This window comes from Simochromis diagramma, unplaced genomic scaffold (genome assembly GCF_900408965.1).
Source record: "Simochromis diagramma unplaced genomic scaffold, fSimDia1.1 OVJJ01000402.1, whole genome shotgun sequence".
In the NCBI taxonomy this organism is placed as follows: Eukaryota; Metazoa; Chordata; class Actinopteri; order Cichliformes; family Cichlidae; genus Simochromis; species Simochromis diagramma.
Window position 1 is genome coordinate 5393228 of NW_024386972.1, and position 23175 is coordinate 5416402.

The 23175-nt window shown below is 42.5% G+C and overlaps 1 protein-coding gene across 14 annotated transcripts in view; it reads left to right on the plus strand.

The window, feature by feature from the left end:
- The window catches only part of nrxn1a (neurexin 1a), a 66440-nt gene extending 43993 nt beyond the window's left edge, over positions 1 to 22447 (plus strand). For 7 of the 14 annotated variants that reach the window (XM_040038782.1, XM_040038785.1, XM_040038794.1 and 4 more), the window contains 11 exons: positions 2257 to 2379; positions 2705 to 3086; positions 3479 to 3669; positions 4638 to 4811; positions 6039 to 6158; positions 7013 to 7194; positions 9433 to 9604; positions 10530 to 10619; positions 11667 to 11977; positions 19265 to 19343; positions 20155 to 22447. In XM_040038782.1, coding sequence (XP_039894716.1) covers positions 2257 to 2379; positions 2705 to 3086; positions 3479 to 3669; positions 4638 to 4811; positions 6039 to 6158; positions 7013 to 7194; positions 9433 to 9604; positions 10530 to 10619; positions 11667 to 11977; positions 19265 to 19343; positions 20155 to 20456 — 2126 coding nt within the window. In that variant the 3' untranslated portion in view covers positions 20457 to 22447. Of the gene's footprint in view, positions 1 to 2256; positions 2380 to 2704; positions 3087 to 3478; positions 3670 to 4637; positions 4812 to 6038; positions 6159 to 7012; positions 7195 to 9432; positions 9605 to 10529; positions 10620 to 11666; positions 11978 to 16732; positions 17088 to 19264; positions 19344 to 20154 lie in introns of those variants that run through there. The other 7 variants (XM_040038788.1, XM_040038789.1, XM_040038795.1 and 4 more) reach the window with 2 other exon arrangements.
- Positions 22448 to 23175: the final 728 nt, after the last annotated feature.

A 23175-nucleotide genomic window follows, 5' to 3' on the forward strand; every position in this document is an offset into this window, starting at 1 on the left:
TTGTTGTTTCTCTCTAAACTGTACATGAGGGATTTTTGGGTAGTGTTTCATTTAGTGGGTTTTGGCGTGTGTGCTTGTGTGAGTGCCTTTGCATTCTGTAGTCTTTTCATTGCCCATCTGTGTGTCTGTGTGTGTGTGTTTTCTTTAGTGTGTGTTCCTGTTCATGCTGCTGTGAGTGGAGCTGAATCCCTGATGAAGTTTAATTCCCTCACGTGGAGTTTCTCTCTGTCACGACCACAGAGAAAGCAGGAGAGTGAGAGAGAGCGAAAGAAGCGGATGCTCTGTGACGGCAAAGAGGTGGTGAAATGGACGACTGCTGTTGCCATAGAAACCCTACTAGCCACACAGCACTGTTGCTATTCCGCATGTCTGCTGGCCAATTTTAGACCAGTTGTCTCAATGAACATTTCAGTAGGCAGCCACTTTTCTGGCACACCGTGTGCATACAATAAATTATACATATGATATTCAAGGGGGAAGGGGGGAAATGTATTTAACAGGCAGGCGCCAGTGAAATAGTCCACTCAGCAGTCAAATAAAAGCCTCGGCATGGGAGAGATTTGAGGCGTATCCTTCAGAAAAGCCATTTGTTATTTGGAGCTAATGAAATATGAAACACTTTTTTTTTGTTTTGTTTTCATTGTCCTGCTTTTATAATGTCTCGCATGTCATTTGGCTTGAATTATGTTTTCCAAGCAACAATCAGCCTCCCTTATGTTTTTTTTTTGTTTGAGTCATTTCTCATCTTTTGCTTTAACCTCACAGGCTGTTTGCTGACCGCCACAGCCTTTACTAGTAACTCACTGAATGGCTTTTTAACGCTGACCCAGAATAGGTGCGTGTGTGTGTTTGTGTGTGTGGGTGTGGGTGCATTTGTCTCTCCCTCCCAGGTTAACACAGATCACTGCTTCACTGTCACATCAGTCTGCTCATTTTTTGAGTATTCAGTTACTACTCAAAAAAGTCCACGCATACACACATGATAAACTCGCACATACATGCACATACTCTTTCCCTCACTCAGTGCAAGGCAATGATCCATGGTAACAGGATGAGATGCTCATGCCCAGAGCACAGCTGAGTCTCCTCAGGGGAACCCTCTGTGCTCTCCGAGTGCACCAACACACTCTTTTAGTTTCACAATTGCACACACACACATTTCACACCACATCCATTTTGATTGACTTAATTATGTTTGCGTGTCGGCAGCCTTTACATCCACATTTCCTTAGCTCTCTACCAGTGTTCATATGTGTGTGTGACTGTGTGGGACCGTATGTGTGTGCCTGTGTGCCTCCGTGATTGATGTCGGCATGCTTGACATTTTCTGCAGCAGAATTCGTTCGGGTCAGTTTACTTCTCACCTCCCCCGTCATTACCGCCTATAGGTCACTGTACGCAGACTCTCAAAGCAAGTAGAGGGAAGGGGAATATGTGTAAGTGTATGCGTGTGTGTGTTGGGAGGTAGTGGGAGTTGCGCTCAAGGTTGGTGGGGTGCTTGTAAAGAGTAGAAGCAAGGGGACACTGAGGATTGGGGAACAGTCAGCCTGTCAAATGTGTGCAGTCAACTATGTGAAGATATGAGCTGGTAGATGAGCAAAGAGAGAGAGAGACATCACGAGAGGACAGCTCAGCTTCTTTCATTCTGCAGCACATCAGCACCTTGGAGAGCACGCTGATGTTCCACTGTGTGTCTAGCGCCACCATGAGGCTGACTGCAGCATTGCATAAGCAAATCTCCTACATTCAGGCACCTGAACAAGTATAAGTGTGGAGGCGAGAGGGCTGTTGGGTGGTCAAGGGGGTCTGAATTTGCTGTCTGTGCATGTGTGGGTTGTAGGAGAACGTCATGGCGGTGCGATCTGTCCACAGATGGATTGTCTCAGCGTGGGCCTGTTGTGACTCACAGTCTCCAGTCTTAGACACCCCCAACATCCATTTATGTTAATCCTTCTGTCTGTCTGTGTCACGTCATCTGTCTCTCTTGTAAATCTGCAAAGAAGCCTGTCTGTCTATATGTCTGTTTGTCTGGAAAGAGTGCGTTAACACTGAGGTGTTTGTCTCCCCAGGGTATGAATGGCTCCTTCCCCTGCTACTATTAGCTTCCATTTTCTCAGTTTCTGTCCTTAATTTTTTACTCAAACTACCTGGCTCTCTTTTTCTCCTTCTTCTGGTTCTTTCTCTGTATCTGTTTCTCTTTCTGTCTCTCTCCTCATCTTTATGCAATATGTTAATGGTGCTCTGGGCTATGTGTAGGTAAAGGCCCAGAGACCATCTTTGCTGGGTCAAACCTCAATGATAATGAGTGGCACACGGTGAGGGTAGTCCGGCGTGGCAAGAGCCTCAAACTCACCGTGGACGACCTGCAGCCTGCTGAAGGTAACCACAGCAGCCTGACTTATTTTTTGTTTTCTCCCCATAAAATGACACTTTTTTCCAGGTCTTAAGTTGGAGTGTAGACATCCACTTGAATTCTGTGTTGAACATTAAGGGGTTTATTTCTTTTTTTAGAGAGCATCTGTACCTGAAAGCAATCATACTGAATTGTGATTGTGGTCATGATAGTGTCTACTTTTGTATTAGTCTGTCTTTTATTCATAGTGAGGATGTTGAATAAATAATATTTTTAGTTTTAGTGTTGAACAGTTCCACCTGAAACCCACCTTTCCAAAGCCCTCACCTCTTAAGTTTACCCCGCCACCAGGTCAGATGGCGGGTGACCACACCCAGCTGGAGTTCCATAATGTGGAGACGGGCATTGTGACCGAGAAACGCTTCATGCCTGCCGTGCCCTCCAATTTCATCGGCCACCTTCAGGGCCTGACGCTGAACGGCATGCCCTACATTGACCTGTGCAAGAACGGCGACATTGACTACTGCGAGCTCAATGCTGTTATCGGTTATAAGAGCATTGTGGCCGACCCCGTCACCTTCCGATCCCGCTCCAGTTTTGTCACCCTGCCCACGCTGCAGGCCTATTACTCCATGCATCTCTTCATGCAGTTCAAGACGACGTCCCCAGACGGTCTTATCCTCTTCAACAGAGGAGACGGCAATGACTTCATAGTGGTAGAGCTGGTTAAAGGGTGAGCTGGACAATAAGTTGTGTGTGATTTACCTTAAGTCAGTCATCGTCAAATAAAATATAAAATATTCCTCATAAAAGGCAGTTTTACTTGTTCATGTTAATGTTTGTCCTGGAGAAATTTATAATTTGCTATTAAGATCATCCTCGATGAACAAAAAATTAAAATTTCTTGACTTTAAGGTTGAAATGGGCTGTTAAGTGTACGATATGAAAAATGCACAAGTCACGCAGCTCTTTTTTTATTCTTGTAATTAAGCTTCTAAAAGACAGATAATAATGCCCCGGAGCGGATGACCCTGTGTTGTTCTTCATCACAAGTACGATTAATTTCCCTTTTCACTTCTCAGTTATTTAATCCCCTCCCCTCTCTTTTTCTTTTTCCTTCTCTAGCTACCTTCACTACATCTCTGACTTGGGAAACGGAGCACACCTCATTAAGGGCAACTCTAACAGTCCTCTTAATGACAACCACTGGCACAACGTGCACATATCCAGAGACACTAACAATCTCCACACAGTCAAGATTGACACCAAAGTCACCACACAGACCACCATGGGTGCCAAGAACCTTGACCTAAAGGGTACGCAAAAATAAAGGCATTCAAAGTTAGGTACAGAAGCTGACACGAGATAAATCTTAATTATCTCCATTATTAATGAGACCGTATACCGTAATACGCGCACCTCTTTTTGTTTTAAACACAAACTAGCTGTTTTTTGTGGAGGTTGTGTGCCAGACTACTTCTGAGTCAATGAAGTTGGAGGTGTTGTTACCTTGAGCAGAACGAGGCTAGCCGTATCTCCCTGTTTCCAGCCTTTGTAGTAAACAAAGTTCAGTCAGACAGCTCACATTTAAACTGATTTGTTACAGCAGCAGCATGCAGCTTGGCAGACACTCTCTGAGCTCATCACTCCCATTGAATATGTTAAATATAAAATTGGGAAGTGATGAGTAAACATCCCCCCGGAGTCTACAGGTGGATGCTGGGATGGTGAAGGGATTGCAAACAGCAGACAGTGATGTAGGGCAGTAGTGGCACTGACATGTCAGAGGGAAGGTAAGAAATTTTGTAGCTTAAATAGACTACCAAATTGGGAGGGTGTGTTTGGTATATGATGTGAGGAGAGTTATGTTTCATGTACATGAGGCAGCGCAGATCCAGTAGTCTGCCCGAACCAGCTTCTGGAGGTAGCTACTTATTACCATACAGATATGAGAGTAGTGTCTTTTATTATTCTAACTCTAATTAAGAAAGCAATTAAACACTTTTATATAAAAAAAAATTAAAGGGTAAAAACATGCAAAAACAATTAACCTAGTGTAATTTATCAAGCTAAATTAAATTGGTACTATATATAACTAACTGACTAACTGAAGATATTTGGCTGAGCTCACTGAACTTGTGATAAAACTGCTATGTGATTAGATCAATTAGTTGATAAAGTAATTTATAATTTATTGCAATTAAATTATTGATGCAGTCATGCAAAACTAGACAGTTCATGTTTGCTTTGTGAAGCTGCCATTCACTATATTGCTCCTCGACAGGTGATCTGTACATCGGGGGCGTTTCCAAAGAGATGTACCGAGACCTGCCTAAGCTTGTCCACTCCCGTGAGGGATTTCAGGGTTGCTTAGCAACAGTCGATCTAAACGGACGGCTCCCGGACCTTTTGGCTGATGCCTTGGCAACCATGGGACAAGTGGAGAGGGGCTGTGAAGGTGAGGTGCAGACAAAACGGCAGATCTGCTCCAGCCCCGTGTCCCAACTGCTTTTTCTTTCAGTTTTCATTTAAATCATGCTCTCTGTTATTAGCATAACCCACTAACCCAGCTCCTGGCCTGTTAGATGTAAACTTTACTCTCTTTCTTTCCATCTCCTCCTCAGTCTTTCTGCACATTGTGTTTTCTCTCTCTGATCCACTCTTTCAGTAGTTCACAGGCATCTGTGTGCATTGACTAACCATCTAACTTAATTTGCTTGTTTGCTTTTTTGTTTGGCTGACAAAAGTTACATTGATGAAAGCTGACTTGCAAGGTATATCGCTTTGTGCGAGCATGTAAGAGACACTTGTGTGTGTGTGTGATGCCGAGGAAATGTGTGTGCGCGCGTGTGTGTGTGTGAGTATGTGTGTGCGTGCGCTCGCGTGTGTGTGCGTGTGTTTAAAACTACCCAGTGGTGTCCAGTGTTGTGTGGATCCCAGTGATCCAGAGTCAAAGGTCAGAGGAGACCTATCCTCTCCTAGCCACCGTAGTGATTTCATCACAGTAGCAACATTACCACTGCTTGACTTGAGTTGACCACAGCTCCACCACCTTGCAGCATGCTCTCTAACCTCTCTCCTACTGACTCCTAACCTCAACTTCAATACTCCATTTGTGAATCATTTCACACTCTTTCCTCCTTGCCTTGTGTTGAGGGCAACGAAGGAGAGCTAAGTTTAGCACTTTGACATTCTCCTCCTCCTGAGTCGTTTAGCATGAAGCAGGGAGAGAATGATGACCGACTGCTCAAGGAAGAGTATTGAGATGAAGGCCTTTAAACATAACTCTGCTCTCTTATGTTTAATTTCCCCTCCTGTCCTCGCCCCATTCATTTAACCTCACCACCTGCATGCTCTCCACATTTGGCTCTTTTCACTGAATAACACACTTTAGGTTGATTTGTGTTTATACTGGATCCTGTTAGTGTAAAGCTAAAGAATGGGAGCCTTTCCACAACATCCTAGTCTGACTAATACTACTAATAATAACGTCATTACAGCACAAAAAGCCTATTCAACCATTTGAAACTGCAAAGTTTTTCAAGGAAATGCAGTTTAAAAATAACCACACTGTACTCTAATAATGTTGTAAACACATTGGGCTCCACACAAAACCAAATCCATGTGTCTTTTTCTATTTCCCTAACTTTTGCACCCTTCCACCCAACCACATCTGTCACTGCAGGACCCAGCACTACCTGCCAAGAAGACTCCTGCTCAAATCAGGGGGTTTGTTTGCAGCAGTGGGAGGGCTTCACCTGTGACTGCAGCATGACTTCATACGCCGGGCCACTGTGCAACGATGGTGAGTCTTTGCTTTTATGGCCTTTCCCAGGCCCAGGGGGGATTACAGTTTTTTTGGTGGTGCAGACAGCTCAAGTGTAGAGTTTGTTATCTGCTGTATTCAAAGTAGATACCAACTTGAAAAACGTTATCTACCAGCATTTGGATCATGCTGGTTTAATCATGCATTTGCCTTTTGTTAGCAGGTTTGTTATCTGATTTAACCGAGTTAGGTGAATCACAGCGGCTGACTCTCTAAACTGCAAGAAATAAACCTAATCAAATCTTCACTGTGGTGCAGAACTGCAGATGTGAAAATGCTGCAGTCGGATGATTTGCTTTGAAACACCAAATCTCAGCATCATCTTGTGCCTTTTTTCTCAGCCTCCACAGGAGGGCACTGTCAACTGTTGATTTTGATATTGTACAAAAATACCAATCCCTCAACTGGCTGTTCTATAGCGTGTCTATGTGTAACATTAGATTAAAAATGTCTCCATGCTCTCTAGCTTTAAACATTAATTCATCCTCCAGAACCTTAGAAGAGAGATATATGTTGGTTTTTAAGTCACCCTATGAGTCAAACAATTATATGATTTGTTATTTGGTTGAGTCACTTATACAGTCAGCCTCCTGCAGTAATGGTGATAAGTAATTTGGGAAACAGCCTGGAGAAGGACTTGTCAGAATAGAAAAGGCCAGTCAGCTGTGACATTTTAAGTTTTTTGTTATTATTTTCCAATATGCTCCTTGTGTTTAAAAGATTTAGCAAAACATAGATTTACCAGCTGGAGTGGTCGACCTGTGATGGCAGATAACACCATCACAACACACAGATTTACCTGTAATTACATTTTTTTTATCTGTGTCGACCAGCTGGAACCACTTATATCTTTGCCCGTGATGGAGGCTTGGTGATTTACACATGGCCCCCTAATGAGCGTCCCAGCACCAGGGCTGACCGGCTTGCCCTCGGGTTCAGCACTCAACAGAAACATGCCATTCTGCTTCGGGTGGACAGCGCATCCGGCCTGGGAGACTACCTTCAGCTGCAGATAGTAAGTACAACAATTTGTCAAGGGTTATGTGATTTATCATTCTCATGTAGTATTTCTTGTTTGTATTCATTTAGTCAGCTATTGCTACAGTAACCACACTTGTAATTAGAACTGTGTGCATTCAATATCTATTAACAGTATTCACTCTTCATCATAATACGATGGTCCACCACTCCAAATGACACATGTAATTATGGCAAAACCTTTACAGATTGTGTATTTTCCTTGTTTAAACCAAAATGACTTGTTATGAATTCTCATAAGGAAATTATATCCCACTATGAAAGAATTGGACACGTTTATTCCTCCCTTCCAGTAACAGAAGCTATTTGTTTATTGATTCCGGGCTGCATAATTACATTAATTGATTTTTAGTGTAAAAATTTGTGATCATGCATAAAATGGACCTAATATACTAATTTCCAGCTCCTTATTTATATTATAGAAGGCTTCTATGAAGTACCTCAGTTCAACCAACAATCTGGTAATGTTCTCTCTTTAAGTCAACTTTCTTCTGATTGGCTCTCTCACAAACAGAAGGTTTGGAGAGCCACCTGTCCGAGATGACTATATCAGGGATATCCCCCATAAAAGTAGAAACAACTGTCTTTAGCTGAGCAGTATGAAGCTTTAGCTTTGGGATCATGAGGATTCCTTGTTCATAGCCTGACTTCATTATTTGAAACTTAGGCCATGTTTATGACCGTGAACTATTGTAGCAGTATGTATAGGACAGAAAATAAGACAAAGCACAACATGTTCTCTTAAAATGATAATTAAGTATAAATTAAGGCCAACAAAACTGCATTCAGCTGTGTATTTTACTGAGGGTCTTGGTGCCCTCAGTGATCAACCTTGTCCCAGCAAGCTCTCATAAACTTTCACTTGTACAGTCATAACAGGCACATGGACATTATTAAACATCCCAGCATTGGGTACTTGACAAGCGGTGAGCAATACCTCCTAAAATAAATTGTCACATTTATCTCTACGATGGTTGATAACACCTTCACAAGATTTCACATCCTCACAATCGAGCTTTTATTTGTTGCACGGTAAAATATCAGAAAATCGTGAAATATCACAGAGCAGTTTCAGTTTGAAGCATTTGTTTGCTCAAATAGGACTATGAAAATAGCACTGTTACGATCATTAAAATAAGCCATCCATGATTGCTATAGCTGTTATTTTATGTCATCATTGGTATATTTTAGAATATAAAACAACCTTATTTTGGCAGGAAACTGATGTCATCCTCAAGACCAAGGATCTCAAAGTCATTTTACATTGAGGACCACATATGGCTCATGTCGATTTTAACTAGGCTTTATGTTAGTGTAAATAACTTTAATTACACATTTAAGCCCTGAGGTATCTTAATATAAAAAAAAGAGGTGCAACAGTATGTCTCAATCTTTCCACAGGATAAAGAAATTCAGCTGTAGTAAATGGAAGGATGTGTAGAATTACAGAAAAAGTTGGAAAGGTTTCGTTAATTTACAAAAAAGTTATCTTTTTTAACTCCTGACTCATTGTAAAAACAAACAAAAAAACAAAACATAAATTATTGTAGTCAATAGTTAAAAAAAACAGGAAATTTTCTGTCATTTAATTGTCAATCTGTTACTATAGTATAAATGTCCGTGGTCTTAATCATTAGGAAAAAGTGTGAAACTTATGAAAATACAGTTAAAAGTCCAAAATGTATATCCTCCTCCAAAACTGTCCACTGGGCCGGATTGGAGTTTTTCCCTGGCCATTATGTGTGACAATTCTGTCTAGACTATGACTGGAATGCGAAAAACTGATTCCTTTACTGATCCAAGATGAAGTTGGAAAACAGCATAACTTGTCACTAACCTGAGCAGATTTTGATCCAGGTTCAAAGGTCATCTACCAAAAGCCCAGCTCTATCTCAGCATTGATTAAATAGTTTTATCATTCTGAGTAAACAATTGAAGTTATTTGAATGAGTTGCAGCTGCTGGTTAAGCAGGCATGGGCCAAGTACTTAAATTCACCATACTTAAGACAGCGTTGGTTTTCATCGTCCACCCCTTTGTTTGTCTGCTTTCAACTTTTGGTTTTTGGTCAAACTTATCAGGTCCTTTTACACCATTTAATACACAAATACGTGGTCACACACACTCTGCTGTGCATACCCAAAAGACATGAAACTGGTAATATCCTGACCTTTACACATCTGATAAAATGTTGTCATACCTCTCCTCCTCCTCAGGACAAAGGCAACATTAGAGTAGTGTTTAATGTCGGCACTGACGATATCAACATCGAGGAGAGCTCCAAGTTTGTCAACGACGGGAAGTACCACGTAATTCGGTTCACCCGCAGTGGTGGCAATGCGACCCTCCAGCTGGACGACCTGCCGGTCATAGAGCGTTATCCCTCAGGTAGGCCCTGCCCCGCACGTATAGGCCCAACCCTCTGACTCATCACACCACTGCCTGTCCTGGGGGCAGCGCCAGCTATACTTTAGTCCAATTCAACTCACTTTCTAATCAGTGTTTTCTTTCAATGTTTATATTCAAACACTGAGGTTGAGACATATAATTGCAGCTTTGTTTTATGTTATTGTGTTTGAAATGAAATATGTGTGATCTGACATGAAACATGACTTTTTAAACCATAAAATGAGGTAGTTTTTACAATAGCTTGTATACTAGCCAGCTATGTTATGTTAGGCCTGTTAAATAGTGTTAAAGGTAATTTATGAAAATATTCAATACAGTTGTTTTTTCTCACCATAAAAGAAAATAATAACAGCTGGTGCATTTTTGGTCAAATAATAATTTAAAAACATGTCATATTTGGAGATAAATGTTTAACTAGAGTAAAAAATAAGAAAAAGAAAAAAGTGTATTTTGTTGAGTATAGTATTTGTTTTTATATTTGTTGGGTTTTATATTTAAAGTGGTAATCTTAGTTAGTAGTCTTTAACACAATGAGGCTTTAGGTAGCTCATAGCCAAAATGCTAAATGTTAGTTGTTGTGAGGTGTGTGTGAGTATGTAACACTAAACTCAGTCAGTCATATAGGCAGTATGTGACAGCTGTAACATTATTTCCCTGTGCTCTTGCAGATGTTAACCCCTGAAATGTCTCTTTAAATTAAACCCAATGAACAGAGAGTAAGAGTCCGCTCAGTGGAAACGTAGTGAATTCAGCTCTTCTTCTCTTCAAGCTGACCTTAACACAGTGACATGCCAACAATGAGCAGACCATTACTTTCTTTTCATTGCTGTTCTTTTTGTATCCAGCTCCTGTACCAAGTTTGGATGTGCGTAATTACTACTGTGTTTTCATCTCTAAATTAAAGGCAACATTGATAACGAGCGCCTGGCCATCGCCAGACAGCGAATCCCCTATCGGCTCGGTCGAGTAGTTGACGATTGGCTACTCGACAAAGGTAAAAACCCTGATTAAAATTCCTTAAAACTTTCAGCTTAAAAAATACAATTTGAAGACAGTTGACTTATTGTGCACCATCAACTAACATCTAAAAATCTAAATCCATAACTAAGTATTTAAAAGTTGGGCAGCTGTAGTGTGTAATACTGTGTAAACTGTAGTGCCTGTGAACGTATCTTGTTAGTGTGTATCTGATAATATCAGGTTAAAGGGACGATGGAGAGATTTAAATGTGAATAAATCAGAAAATAGAAAAGAAGTACTGATAAAAGATGCTTTATTAAATAATTTTGTTTCCTATCAAATTGTAAACGATAAAGCATTTTACTAAAGACTATATGTTGAAAAAAAATTTGTAATCAAATTAAAGTACATGCAAAGTATTGTGCCATGTAAGAATTATGTAAATTTGAAATGACTAATAGAGCAATTCTTTTTGAAAAAATGTAAAAGTTTTCCTCCTAAACTTCAGCAGAGCTCCTTAAATTAGACTCTAGTCCCTTTAACAGTGAGCAGTGCTAGAGCTTATAACCTGTGCATGCTTCATAGGGCTGTGACAACAGTTCTCTAGATCTCTGTCTCTCTGTCTGCCTGTCTGTCGCTCCTTCAAATACAATGTCGTGCCGCACAGCCATCACCATAGCAACCATCTGTCAGCCCCGTCTTCTCGGGGCCCTCTGACTCCTCTCATCTGCTCACTCTTCCTCCTCCTCCTGTTCTTTGCCTCTTCATCCTCCTCGTCAACTTCTCAGTCTCTTCACCCCCTTCTCCTTCTCTGGTTCTCCGTTCTCACTCTTATCTCTCTCAGCCTCAGCCTTCTCCACGGTTCTCCACGGCTTCGATTTTGCTCTGCCATGCATAATCTATCCCATCCTCTCACCATGGCTTTGGGGTGGTGGATTGTGTAACACTTACTTTGTGTGTATGTACGCACGTATGTGACCACTGGAATGTGTGTGTGTGTGCGTGTGGCTGTATTTGCGTGCGCCTGTCCACCTTTTCTCTATGTGTGTTTGGTTGCGGGTGTTTGTGTGTGTCTGCGTAGGCCGCCAGTTGACCATCTTCAACAGCCAGACAACAGTGCGCGTTGGTGGAGGCGAGCGAGGTGCAGCCATGTTCCAGGGACAGCTGGCTGGCCTTTACTATAACGGCCTCCGCATCCTCAACATGGCAGCTGAGGGGCACCCCCACATCAAAGTGGAGGGGAGCGCGCGTCTTGTCGGCGATATGCCATCCTCCTCGATCACCCCGCAGTCCAGCGCTGCGGCCGGAGGCAACCGTTCAGACTCCGCCCCGTCCATCAGTGACATCACAACCACCACAGCCACTAACAGGAAGCAGGGTGGAACACCGCAGGTCAGAGCACCATCAAGTTTTTCTTTGTCATCTCATGCGAGGAAAACCTATTAAATCCAATCTGTGTGGTCACATAAAGATCTGCTGTTCCAATGTAATTCCTCAGATATCTTCCTTTCGTGTGGCAATAGGTAATTAAAAAGTGGTAATTTGCTTTGATAACTTTCTTTTAGCACTCAGTAAGAGGATTAGCATGCCGCAGCCCACTAATCAAGGATGGAAAGATATAACAGGAAAAGTGGAATTGTTTTATACTCCGCTCAGAGCTCCGCTCACTTTACTCATGGACCACGTTTCATATGCAGTGTTTCACATAATAATAAGAAGCACTGGATAATACGTCAGATTTCTTCTACTTTTGACTGCTCAGTTCATTTCACCCTATCCCTAGCATCATCCCCTTTCACACCAACCCTCAGTATGTCCTCCTCCTCACTACATCTATTAATCTTCTCTGTGGTCATCTTCTTTTCCTCCTGCCTTTCAGTTCCATATTTAGCATACTATTATCAGAGATGGCAAAAATACAAACGTTCTTTAATGTCTGTAAAAGGTAGAGCCTCTGAAAAGTCAGAGGCTCTGAAAACTATTTTTGTGCAAAGCTAAGTGCTATATTAATATAATAATAAAATAATATTAGTACATGGGAATGCAGACTTTTTTCACTTTGCCTCCATACCCAAACAGAAAAATGTGTGCCGTCAGGGTTTAAACTGGAGCTCCAGGAGTCTTTCTTAATGTACAGGCTGTCATCAGCTGACCTGTGCTGCTGCTGCTGCTGTTGTGCTGAGGTTGACTGCTCTTTGTGGGTTTTCACAAATGAATTCAACATGATGTAAGCAGATATATTCAACAAGCTATCTTGACTGATTTCCATCCCCTACACTGACAGCATACTGTTTGTGCTGTCTTTATACAAGACAATATACAGTTAGATGGAGATTGAACTTTAGTGAATAATTCTAAGCATCATCAGCTAAAATTCAAATTAATCTCTGCTACCCTTTATGTAAGCTAACACTGACCAAGTACACCAAGCCACTGTGCTCCAGTCCAGCACAGTGCTTTACATTCACCACATTACAGTAAGCTAAACTTTTTATCCTACACTAAACAGCTGAGTATTTTCATACAACTTTGAATAATACAAAGTTGGATATACCTCAGTTTGTTTTGCAGAACGTTGAAGCTTGAAGCCTTTCAGGTTGTCAGATATCACTGATCTGTCCTTACCTTCAAATATAACCTCTTTTCTTTCTCTCCCATCCTGTCTTTCTCACATCTTTCTCCATCTCTGAGTGAAATACAGTAGCTGTACTGTTAGCGAGCAGACACGCTGTGTGACAAACTGCACACAAACATTTTGTGCGTTGGCTGATATTTGTTGAGCTGATAGAAATGTTGCGTTTGAAATGAATTGCCACTTAAAAAAAACAAATTTACTTCCTTTATCCTCCATTTCCGTAGTGCTAGCTAGAAGTACTGCAATCACAACTTACAGACTAGTCTTACCAGATTAGTCTCACCAAGAATGCTGTTTCAGATCATTCTGGCCATTTAAACCCCTGAGTATAGACTATAAATGATGCATAAATTACTAAAAATTTCATCTATTTGTATGCAATAAGCCCTGATGATGGATACACCCATAGGGTTATCTTTTTTGGGTTATTCCCTCCATTGTGACTCATATCATTTTGGTGTTTGAAGGTGTGCTCTGATGTGAGATGATATCTTCTTTCAAATGTGTTAAATATAAAGTAATGAGCCTATTTAAAAAATAGACTAGTAGAGTATAAATACCTGAAAATATTAAAGTATTTGTGCTTCATTACTTCCCTTCTGCCTGCTATATATTGTCCTGTTAGGGCGTGCATTACCCATCGTAGATTAAAACTAAAATTAACTAGAAGCACAAGGTGGACAATGATGACTCCTCAGGGGCTACTCAAAGGCAGATGAGAACTGAAAAAAAAGTTTTTTTCTCATGCATAGCAGTAATCTGACAGGGTGTATAGCACAAAAAAGTTTCCAGATAAAACTCAGATGGTAAATATTATAATTACAGCGTCAGCTCCTTAGGCCCCTTGGGCATTAGGATACTCCAGCATCAAAGTCTTTCACCTGACTTTAAAGGGAATCAAAGTCTGAACAAGTCTTATCATCTATAAGTCTGCTACAGCCACAGACTGTATATAAAAGTTGGACATAGCCACTGTGATATCACCCTGGAGTTTCCCATTTTTTAAACTTTGATTTGAGCATGTTGGCTATCCTTGGCACTGCAAGATATGGTATTCTGTAGTGCTATTTAACAGCAACAATTGCAAGGTAGATTAGACATAAAATGCCAAAACCCAGTCGAACCCTATGAGCAGCACTTGGCAATAGCAGGAAGGAAGAACTCCCTTTCAACAGCGAGAGACCTCGTGCAGAAACAGGCTCAGGAAGAGGCAGCCATCTGCCTCAGGAGTGAAAGGAGGGGATTGAAGAATTGTCTATTTAAATTAGTCTGTGTTATTGTCTTTTTACTCTAAATATGAGCCAATTTAAAAAAAAAAAACATGTTGTATTAAATAAAACCTTTGACAAGCAGTTTACAACATAAATTCATCAAATGTTCACTGAGGCCATAAATTTATTTATATCATCGCAACCAAGTTAGTCGCCACCTGCTGTTCATTACAAAGAATGTAGTTTTCAGACCTGCAGGCTATGTCCATTTTTGTATGGGGTCTATGATTGCGGCTCATGGGATATATACAAAATTTATTTAGAGTTATTATCCGCAAATAGAGGAAATAATGCCACAAAACTGAAAAGTCCAATATCTTTAAAAAAACATAGTTTTTGCTCCAGGAAATACCATAGGCACTTTTCCTAATTATATTGGGTGATTAATAGGTTTTTATTTGCCCTGCAGTACTGTTTGTTTGTCTTTAATGGACAGAAGGCTCACTTTTTTGCTCCAGCACAATCACAGAAATAGACTAGATGGCAAATTTACCGCTAAGTGGTCCCTCCCTTCTAAATTACTGCAGGAGAATTGTTTGTGCCAGTGGAGGATGTAATAGCTTTCCCATAATATGTAAACTGATGCAAATGGTACAATAGAAACACATAACTGTTATTGTGGCATTTTTATAGCGGCAGCAGCTGAAGAGTCGATGCTAATGTCAGAGGATACATTGTGAGCAGGTACACCGCAGACGCCTCTATTGTTCAGATCACTACAGAGATGTTATCAGGCTCTTAGTGGGCGTCTGTGTGCTGCAGTTCTCCTGTGTTATAAAACTGTGCGCCAGCAGCACTGAAAAAAAAGATTTTATTTTTTTTTTCTAAGTGATACAAGTTGCCATGGAGATAGTGAGCCCCACTACCCGCTGCTTGCTTTCTTTCTCTCCCAGCCAGTCTCCCACAGAGACTAGCTCCTCTGTGTATAAACCGCCAGCTGTTTCAGACATAAATAATAGAACGCAGAGAGCTGTGAGCTAAGCCTCAGGCATCAATAATGGATATGAGAGCTGGAGGGATAGTGCTGCAGAGTGACAGTGCTGTCACAGGGCCTTTCTTTTCACACTCTTCACTGCTCAATTTCTCAATGTGTATGCGATTTAAGCGAACTGTTCCTGCGCCTGTGATTTACTGATGTGAGTGCTGAATCTGGGATGTGGAGCTATGCAGTGCAGTCAGCATGAGAAGTGGGTCAGACCCACTATATGCTCGATATACCGCAGCACGGGCGTTTGCTCGTCTGTGCAAGTCAAATCACTCCAGTTGCCCCCCAAACTCTATTTTTGTGAGTATGTGTGTTTGTCTTGTTTAAGAAGAATCTACAGCTTCCCTATTGAGGCTGCCTAGTGTTGCCTGGCAACCAATCTGGCCTTAACCAAGACACACATAAAACATTGAATCCACACACGCGCGCGCATACACTCAGGTGGATCGGGAACAATAAGTTGTATTGCAGCACGTTGCATCAGAGGAGGGGCAGTGAGAGATGTCTTACAAAGGTGCAACGGGTCCGAGCAATTTGCCGGTTTCTCGCACACACCTCAAGTTTGCGTGTGTCTCTCAGTGGATCTGCCTAAGTTACCCCATGGGTTTGCTCCTGCCGTCAGTGCTTTGTGCAGTAAGAATATGTTATGTGCTTCCTCCTGACGTCCACACTGTGTCGAGGCTTTTTTCGTGGGTTTTTTTTGCGTGTTGAAAAGTGGAAGGGATTAATAATGCATGACAGCTGAGCACCAGCGAGGAGAAGAGAGGGAGAGCTTGTGTGAGTGTTTATGCTAGAGGCTGCGCTGAGTCACAGAGCTCGAGTTTGGTTTTGATGTTCCCTGTCTGTCGGTGGATGTGTGTTTGCGCGCATTCATGTGTTTGTGTGCACCTGTGTTTGATGGGAAGACTGATGGAAGAAACTCGAGGCTCGGAGCTCTGCCCAATTGGCTACAGGAATCAGCTGACCCAGGCACTTCCACGTCTCATGCCTCGCTCGCTCCTCTCCTCTTTCTCCATCTGTTTTTTTTTTCTCTCTGCCTGCATCGCTATCTATACATCTTTCACATCTTCGTCTCCATCTTGCCTTTCTTCTACTTGTTATCGATCTTCTGGTGATACTTTCTCCCTCTTCCCTCGGTTATTTTCGCTTTCCCTTTGCTCTTTCTCTCCCTTCATATCTTTCCATATTTACTCGTCACCCCCCCCCCCCCCCCTCCTCTTCTCCCTCCCCCCTCCCTCCCTGTCTGTGGTTGAGCTCCAGTGATAGGCTGTTAATGCAGGCGGTGTATGAGTCTATCTCACCATCTGCAGTAGTGGAGCTAGCTCCTCTCCTCTCTCGTCAGGATCTCTTCATCAGCCTGCCAACTTCAGCCTGATCTGGTGTATGCTCGCGTGTCTGTGTAGATGTGTTTAAATAGAACTAGACCAATGGAGCATGTTTGGCTGTCATAGAGTTTGTGTGAGTACATGTGTGTGTGATTTCCAGTTGTGAAAGTAGCAGACAAGCTGTTGAATCTTCTGCAAGAGAGTGTGAGGACTGAGTGCAGCTACTATGTGTGAACTAGGCAGTCAGGGAGGCATGGATGGTCGTTGGCACTGTTCGGCGGCTCAGGTAGAGATTTTACTCTTTAAGCATGCAGATATTCTTCTTGTCACGCTCGCTTTGTCCACCTGTATCTATTTTTTCCTCCCTATCAGTGTTCATCTGTGTCCATTATTATGTCAGCATGCTCTATTGATAGACCGTGAAAAGATGGGAACAAAGAAGGAGGGTGAGGCAGAGGGGCGGAGGGGCGGAGGATCCTCGGGCATACACTTGCTTTGGCAGATTTTCTCTGAACTTCTGTGGGTAATCAATGCGATTTAAGTTGTGTTTGGCATGTCCCCATTTTTCTCTTGTGTTCACTGCCTCCCATGCGATAAGTGGATCAATACTCCAATTGACACCCTCCCTTTGAATGGGGTGGTCAGCTGACAAGGTAATGTCACAGATCAGAGGAGGGACATTGTAAAAATGTGCTCCTCGGCTTTTGTTTTAGCTGAAGTCAGGATTCAAATCAGGTGTCTGCGGAGGGCACATAGGTGTCTTTGAATCAATCATCAAGCACCGTGGCTCAAAATTGATCGGCGACAGGTGTCAGGGGTGGTGTGTTTCCTGCGGCCTGATTGGTTCATGTGCTATTTCCTGGCAAAGGCACAGAGGGTTTATTGACTGGCTGAATTCCAGAGGCTAAGCTCGCCCTAGCAGCATTTGACAGTCCAGTGGGCAGAACTGATTGGAAAGGCAGCTGAGGAAAGAGTACGAGTCAAGCATCAGTAACCTAATGTAACTTTTAGGCCAAACTGGACTACAGCAGACTTGTAAGGACTAACAACATACAAGGCCAGTGCAGGCTTTTTCAGAGGTTTCACATCTCCGCTACTCACACCAACTGTGCTCCTACAGGAAGAAGAGACTGTGAGGTTTAATGGCAGTTTAATGAGTTTCCGTTTGCTATTCTTGTCCTAACTTAGACATCTCAGCGCTTTGATTTGGTTTAGATTTCTCCTCCACTTTAGTTTCCACCTCTGTTGCTCTTCTCTCTTTTTTAGCTCCGCTGCTCTCTCGCCTCTCTTTTATTCCGTGGGTTACTAACATCCACTGCAATGCATCACAATCCAATTTTAATTTAATGCTGGCACTGAGCACCCAGTGTGGTTAAAGCACACACACGCATGCACACACACGCTCACACATTTAATATCTCTCATGCCGAAGCGTCAAGGCGGGCGATGTTTAACAGTAGTTCATGAATATGCGGAGCACATTAGCACCGTGTTAAGTAAAGACCGCAGCACTTTGAAGTGCTCCTCCTCCTCTCCTGTCTTCTTTTCTCTTTCTTTCTCCCCAATAGCCTCCACCTGAAATTCCTTTTATCCATCCATCTATCTTTAACTCCCTCCCTCTTTTCTCTCCTTTCTCCTCGCACTCTGGCTGGAACTGCAAATCAACGCACAGGTCCCCGCTGAGGGTGCACACTCCCTTTTTTTTCCTCTTTTTTTTATTCCCCATCATTTCTAACAGCCTGAACTTAGAGTTGCCATGGCAACAAGAGGAGCAGGGACTGAGAGGAAAAAGGGCGCCTTTTCCATTGAGAGGGAGCAAGGCATGGAAAAGGATCGTTCGTTGAGTGTATTAGTGGATTGGTGTAGGTTAGAGGTGGGCTATAAGTAGAAAATCAACATGGTGCTCGTGGAGAGGTTTTGAATAAAAGAGATTTAAATAAACTATCAAACGCTTAGCAGATATCTAATGAAGGCTGGTTTTATTTTTGTCCTCAGCCTCACGTATGAGCATTTGCCAGTATCAGATGGAGATGGCAGAATGCAGATAGAAAGGCCAGATGAGAACAAAGGATGGGGAGGGTTGAGACAGTACTAGATAATAACTAAGCAGTCTCCTTGTGGTTTTAAAGGGATTCAGTGTTTCTCTTCTCCTTCTTCTTTCTTCTTCTCTCCTTGGCACTCAGGTTTTGGCCGCCTGCTATTGCTGGGGGCTGTAACAGGCAGAAGTGTTTATGGTCAACTGAAAACGGGTGGGCGAAAGATTGGTGCTGTGTGCTCACACATACAGGAAATAAACAGAAGGGGTGTGGGGAACTGATGGTTTCTGTCGTAGAAATGATGACGATCATGAGTTTGTATGTATATGAATGTGTGTGTGTGTGTGTGTGTGTGTGTGTGTGTGTGTGTGTGTGTGTGTGTGTGTGTGTACACGTTTGCCAATTTTTCTCCATCTTCTCTTCTCAGTCGACAGACGACCTGCTGGTGGCATCAGCTGAGTGCCCAAGCGATGATGAAGACATTGACCCGTGTGACCCCAGTTCAGGTGAGAAACATTAACTAATATACATGTGAAACTGCCTTTACGCAGCTTTTATGTCACTCATGGGCAAAATACATCCCCCAGGCCCTCTAAGTCTGGCCGCCAACATCCAATAAGTTAAAAAAAAAAGATTAGTTATCAATATACATGCTCAGTATGTGGCCCTTGGAGAGAAAAAAACAATGCTTCCTACCTGTTTTACATCCTCCACTCGCACTGCTACCCATTTTTATGCTCTCCAGTTAATTTTTTATTTGCGCTCAGGTTTCCACCCTCGGGCATTACCTAACACTCTCCATCTCTTCCTATCTTCCCATCTGTATCCTGCTCTTTGTCATTAAAATTTCATTTTTATATATCCCATTTTATTTACCTCCTCCCTCCTTCACCTTTTTCTTTTCCATCCCCTTATCTCTGGACAGCCATAAAATTTGATATTTAAATTCTTCATTATAAATCATTTAATATGGTGTGAAATCTCACCGTACTGCAGCTCTCTCTGGCTGTTGTAAAGTGTCAGAAGTATGTAATAAAACCTGATGTAACGTGCACCTGTGCTCTGGATCCTCCTCTAAGCGATGTGTACTGTAATCTGTTTACGCATTATGTGATGATATGTAAACAGCTTTGGCTCTAAGCTGTAGCTTTCCCTTACCAGCGTGTAGCATTATGCAAAACGCTTGTCAAATAATTCATCACCATGATGCATTGTGTCTTCCAGTTCTCCTCCCACCATCATCGCAGGCAATCCAAATTAATAATGTATAAACTAAACCATCATATAACATCAATTTCCTCCTCTCTTCCCTCACAGCCCGCCCTCCCCTGCCAGAGGTGAAGATGTTCCCGGGTCCGTCTGAGGTGGTGCGGGAGAGCAGCAGCACTACGGGCATGGTGGTGGGCATTGTAGCAGCTGCTGCCCTCTGCATCCTCATCCTTCTCTATGCCATGTACAAGTATCGCAACCGCGACGAAGGCTCCTACCACGTGGACGAGAGCCGCAACTACATCAGCAACTCAGCCACACAGCCCAACGGCAGCGCTAAGGACAAGCCGCTGGGAATCGCCAAGATCTCTAAAAACAAGAAGAACAAAGACAAGGAGTACTATGTCTGAGGCGGATGACTTCTTAAACACAGACATATACGCATACACCTTTATATATATATAACGGTATATGTACATAAATAGATATATTCTCAAAAAGAAAAAAACACACACAAACACACATGACATAGACATGCTGATCTTAATGTTTACTCCCCAATAATCACACCTGCACACATGCTGGCAAGCACAAACATGCACACAAACGAGCCCAGGCACACACACACACTCAAGCACAAACATACACACACAGACTGGCCTGAGGGCATGAGCCCTTACTGTACAGTATTTACCAATGAGCAGAGCCTCTGCGAGAGGCTTCTTTTATGAACATTAACACCATTCCAAATGATTTAGAAAGCACCAGTTCAACTCCCAGTTAAGAACCATTTTGGGTCAGCCTGATAAGAAAAAAAAAAGAGACTCCCCTGCCACAGTTGGACCTCTTCAGTTGGACTAAGAGAGGTCAAGGAAGACTTTAAGTGAAGCACATGGCAGACAGCGTGTTTGCGTGAGAGGCAGAGCACCAGAACAAAGATGTAAAAGCACCAAGACAAGCACCAAGTGTCTCTCTTCCAAGCTTCTTGGCCTTTCTCCCTGTTAGCAGATGGGGCTAGAAGAAGCAATGAGGATGCTGAGGAAACAAGCACACCAATGGTCCAAGTCTACCCCCAGACAGCACGGCAGGAATTCAGGGTGTAGCCAAAGAGAGACAGTGAGTTGCGAGTGGATAGGCAGCGGCAGGGCTGGTGCACCATTAATATAACGGATGGGCTGTGGTTGTTACGCTGCAGCGCTGCTGTTTTATGGCACCCTGAAAATCACAAAACAGTGTAATCAGTGAAAAACTGAAAGATGTTTTCCTGGACAGGAGACTTCAGATGCTACCTACAGGCACCAGTCTTGCACTGTGGTGTCTTGCACACACACACATACGTACATAGACTACATACAAACACACACATGGTAAAATTAAAAAGGATCTACACATGCAGACATACACTTACCTGCAATGCTAAAAGCGCAGCATATCTTCATAACTGACACTGAAGACTATACAAGAAGACATTGGTGAAAAAGACAACGCTCATAATGATAACTGTTATGGCAACGATAATGATGAATATGAGGAACATTTGGGCAGTATAGACTCTGGGGAAGGGAGGGGGGGATCTTATTGCACGTGAATTATCTTACTCCGTGTGATTTATACCGCGTTGAAACTCCAGAGGTTACATCATGACGCACCACCATCATAAACTCACCACCTCGGCTTGAAGTATTTCTGAGTACGCACTTCAAATGGTTTTTCAGTCTGTGGGATACAACAATGATTTCAGTCGCCAAATCGACTCTCAGATCAAATCTTCATCGGCAAAGCGTGACCATCTCGAGTGTGCTGCATGCCCGAGCTGTGCTGTGGAGTGGTGGCGTGTCCCACTAAGTCCAAAGGTGGTAGGTTTGTCTGCAGGTGGGAAAGGAGGAGGGGGATGTCGTGGGTTGCCGTCGGACACGTGCGCCCCACGACAGGCCACGTCCTGTTTCCTAGCCTGATGTCTTACAGGTCACGCCCACTATACCTACGCTAACCAACCACCTTTTATAGCAAAAACCAGCTGAGGAAAAGAAAAACATAACAAAGTAAATGTTACCATGTGTTGCTAATAGATAGAAAAGTCCAGTTCTTGATGCCATTGGCTATACGACAACTTGAGTTGCTTTGATTTCATTGGCTCTCCCTTTTCTCTCTTTCTCTTTGCGTCCTCATGTATTCATTGCTGTTGGTTGACAGATGAATCAATACTCGTGACATGTCCCAATACGGGACAGACAGATGGGTTTCCCATGGGCAATGGCGAATTATCTGTTTATGGACTTTTTGCAGTGTCTGAGCCCTCTGCAGCTCAATAAGTGTAGCCCCACAAGATACAAACAGTGCCATGACATGAACAAGCCCCTACAGTTCTTCCAAGCAATGTAACTAACCAGTCGGATGCATGCAAAACAGACCAGGGCAAGGAAGGACATGAAACAGACTGTGTGTGAGATTTCAAAGTATAAATGTCAAAATTAACTTAACATCTCCCCTTATTCTCGCCATCCTTAACTGGCCTTTTTGACCTGCCTCTTTCGTGTTTCCCTCTCGTTTACTACGTCTCCCTCTCCTCCATGTCTGTTGCTTTCCTTTACCTCTATCTCTGTTGTGTTGCCATCTGAAAACATAGGAGGCGTCTCAACAAGTGGGATTATTCTACATCTAGGTGTTCATTAACCATGTTTATTTTCTATATGTACAATTTTTCTACAGTATTTACTTTTATTTTTATTGTTACGGTTCTTTGATGAACATAAAGTGGAAATTTATTATGAAAAATAGTTTTGAAGATTAATGAGTAAATAAAATATTACCCAAGTGAGCTTTTTGCGTGTTTGTTTTTCACTTCCCATCTGCCTGTGGACATCATTAAAGCGCCTATTATCGCACCCCCCTCAGCTATGATGATATCAGATGACTGTCTAATTAACACAAGTCAAAAGGTAGCAGGGAATCAGAGGGCAGATCTTAGAGGAATAGTTCCCAATAAAAAGAAGATTGATGTCAGGCATGTCTTTTAGTTCCAGCAAACCTTATTTAATGGACATAAGAGACTATCATCAGTCTCTCGTGTAACAAGTACAGAAATTAAGGGCATTTCTGTAAATTCAGAGACCATAAGTTGCACATCTA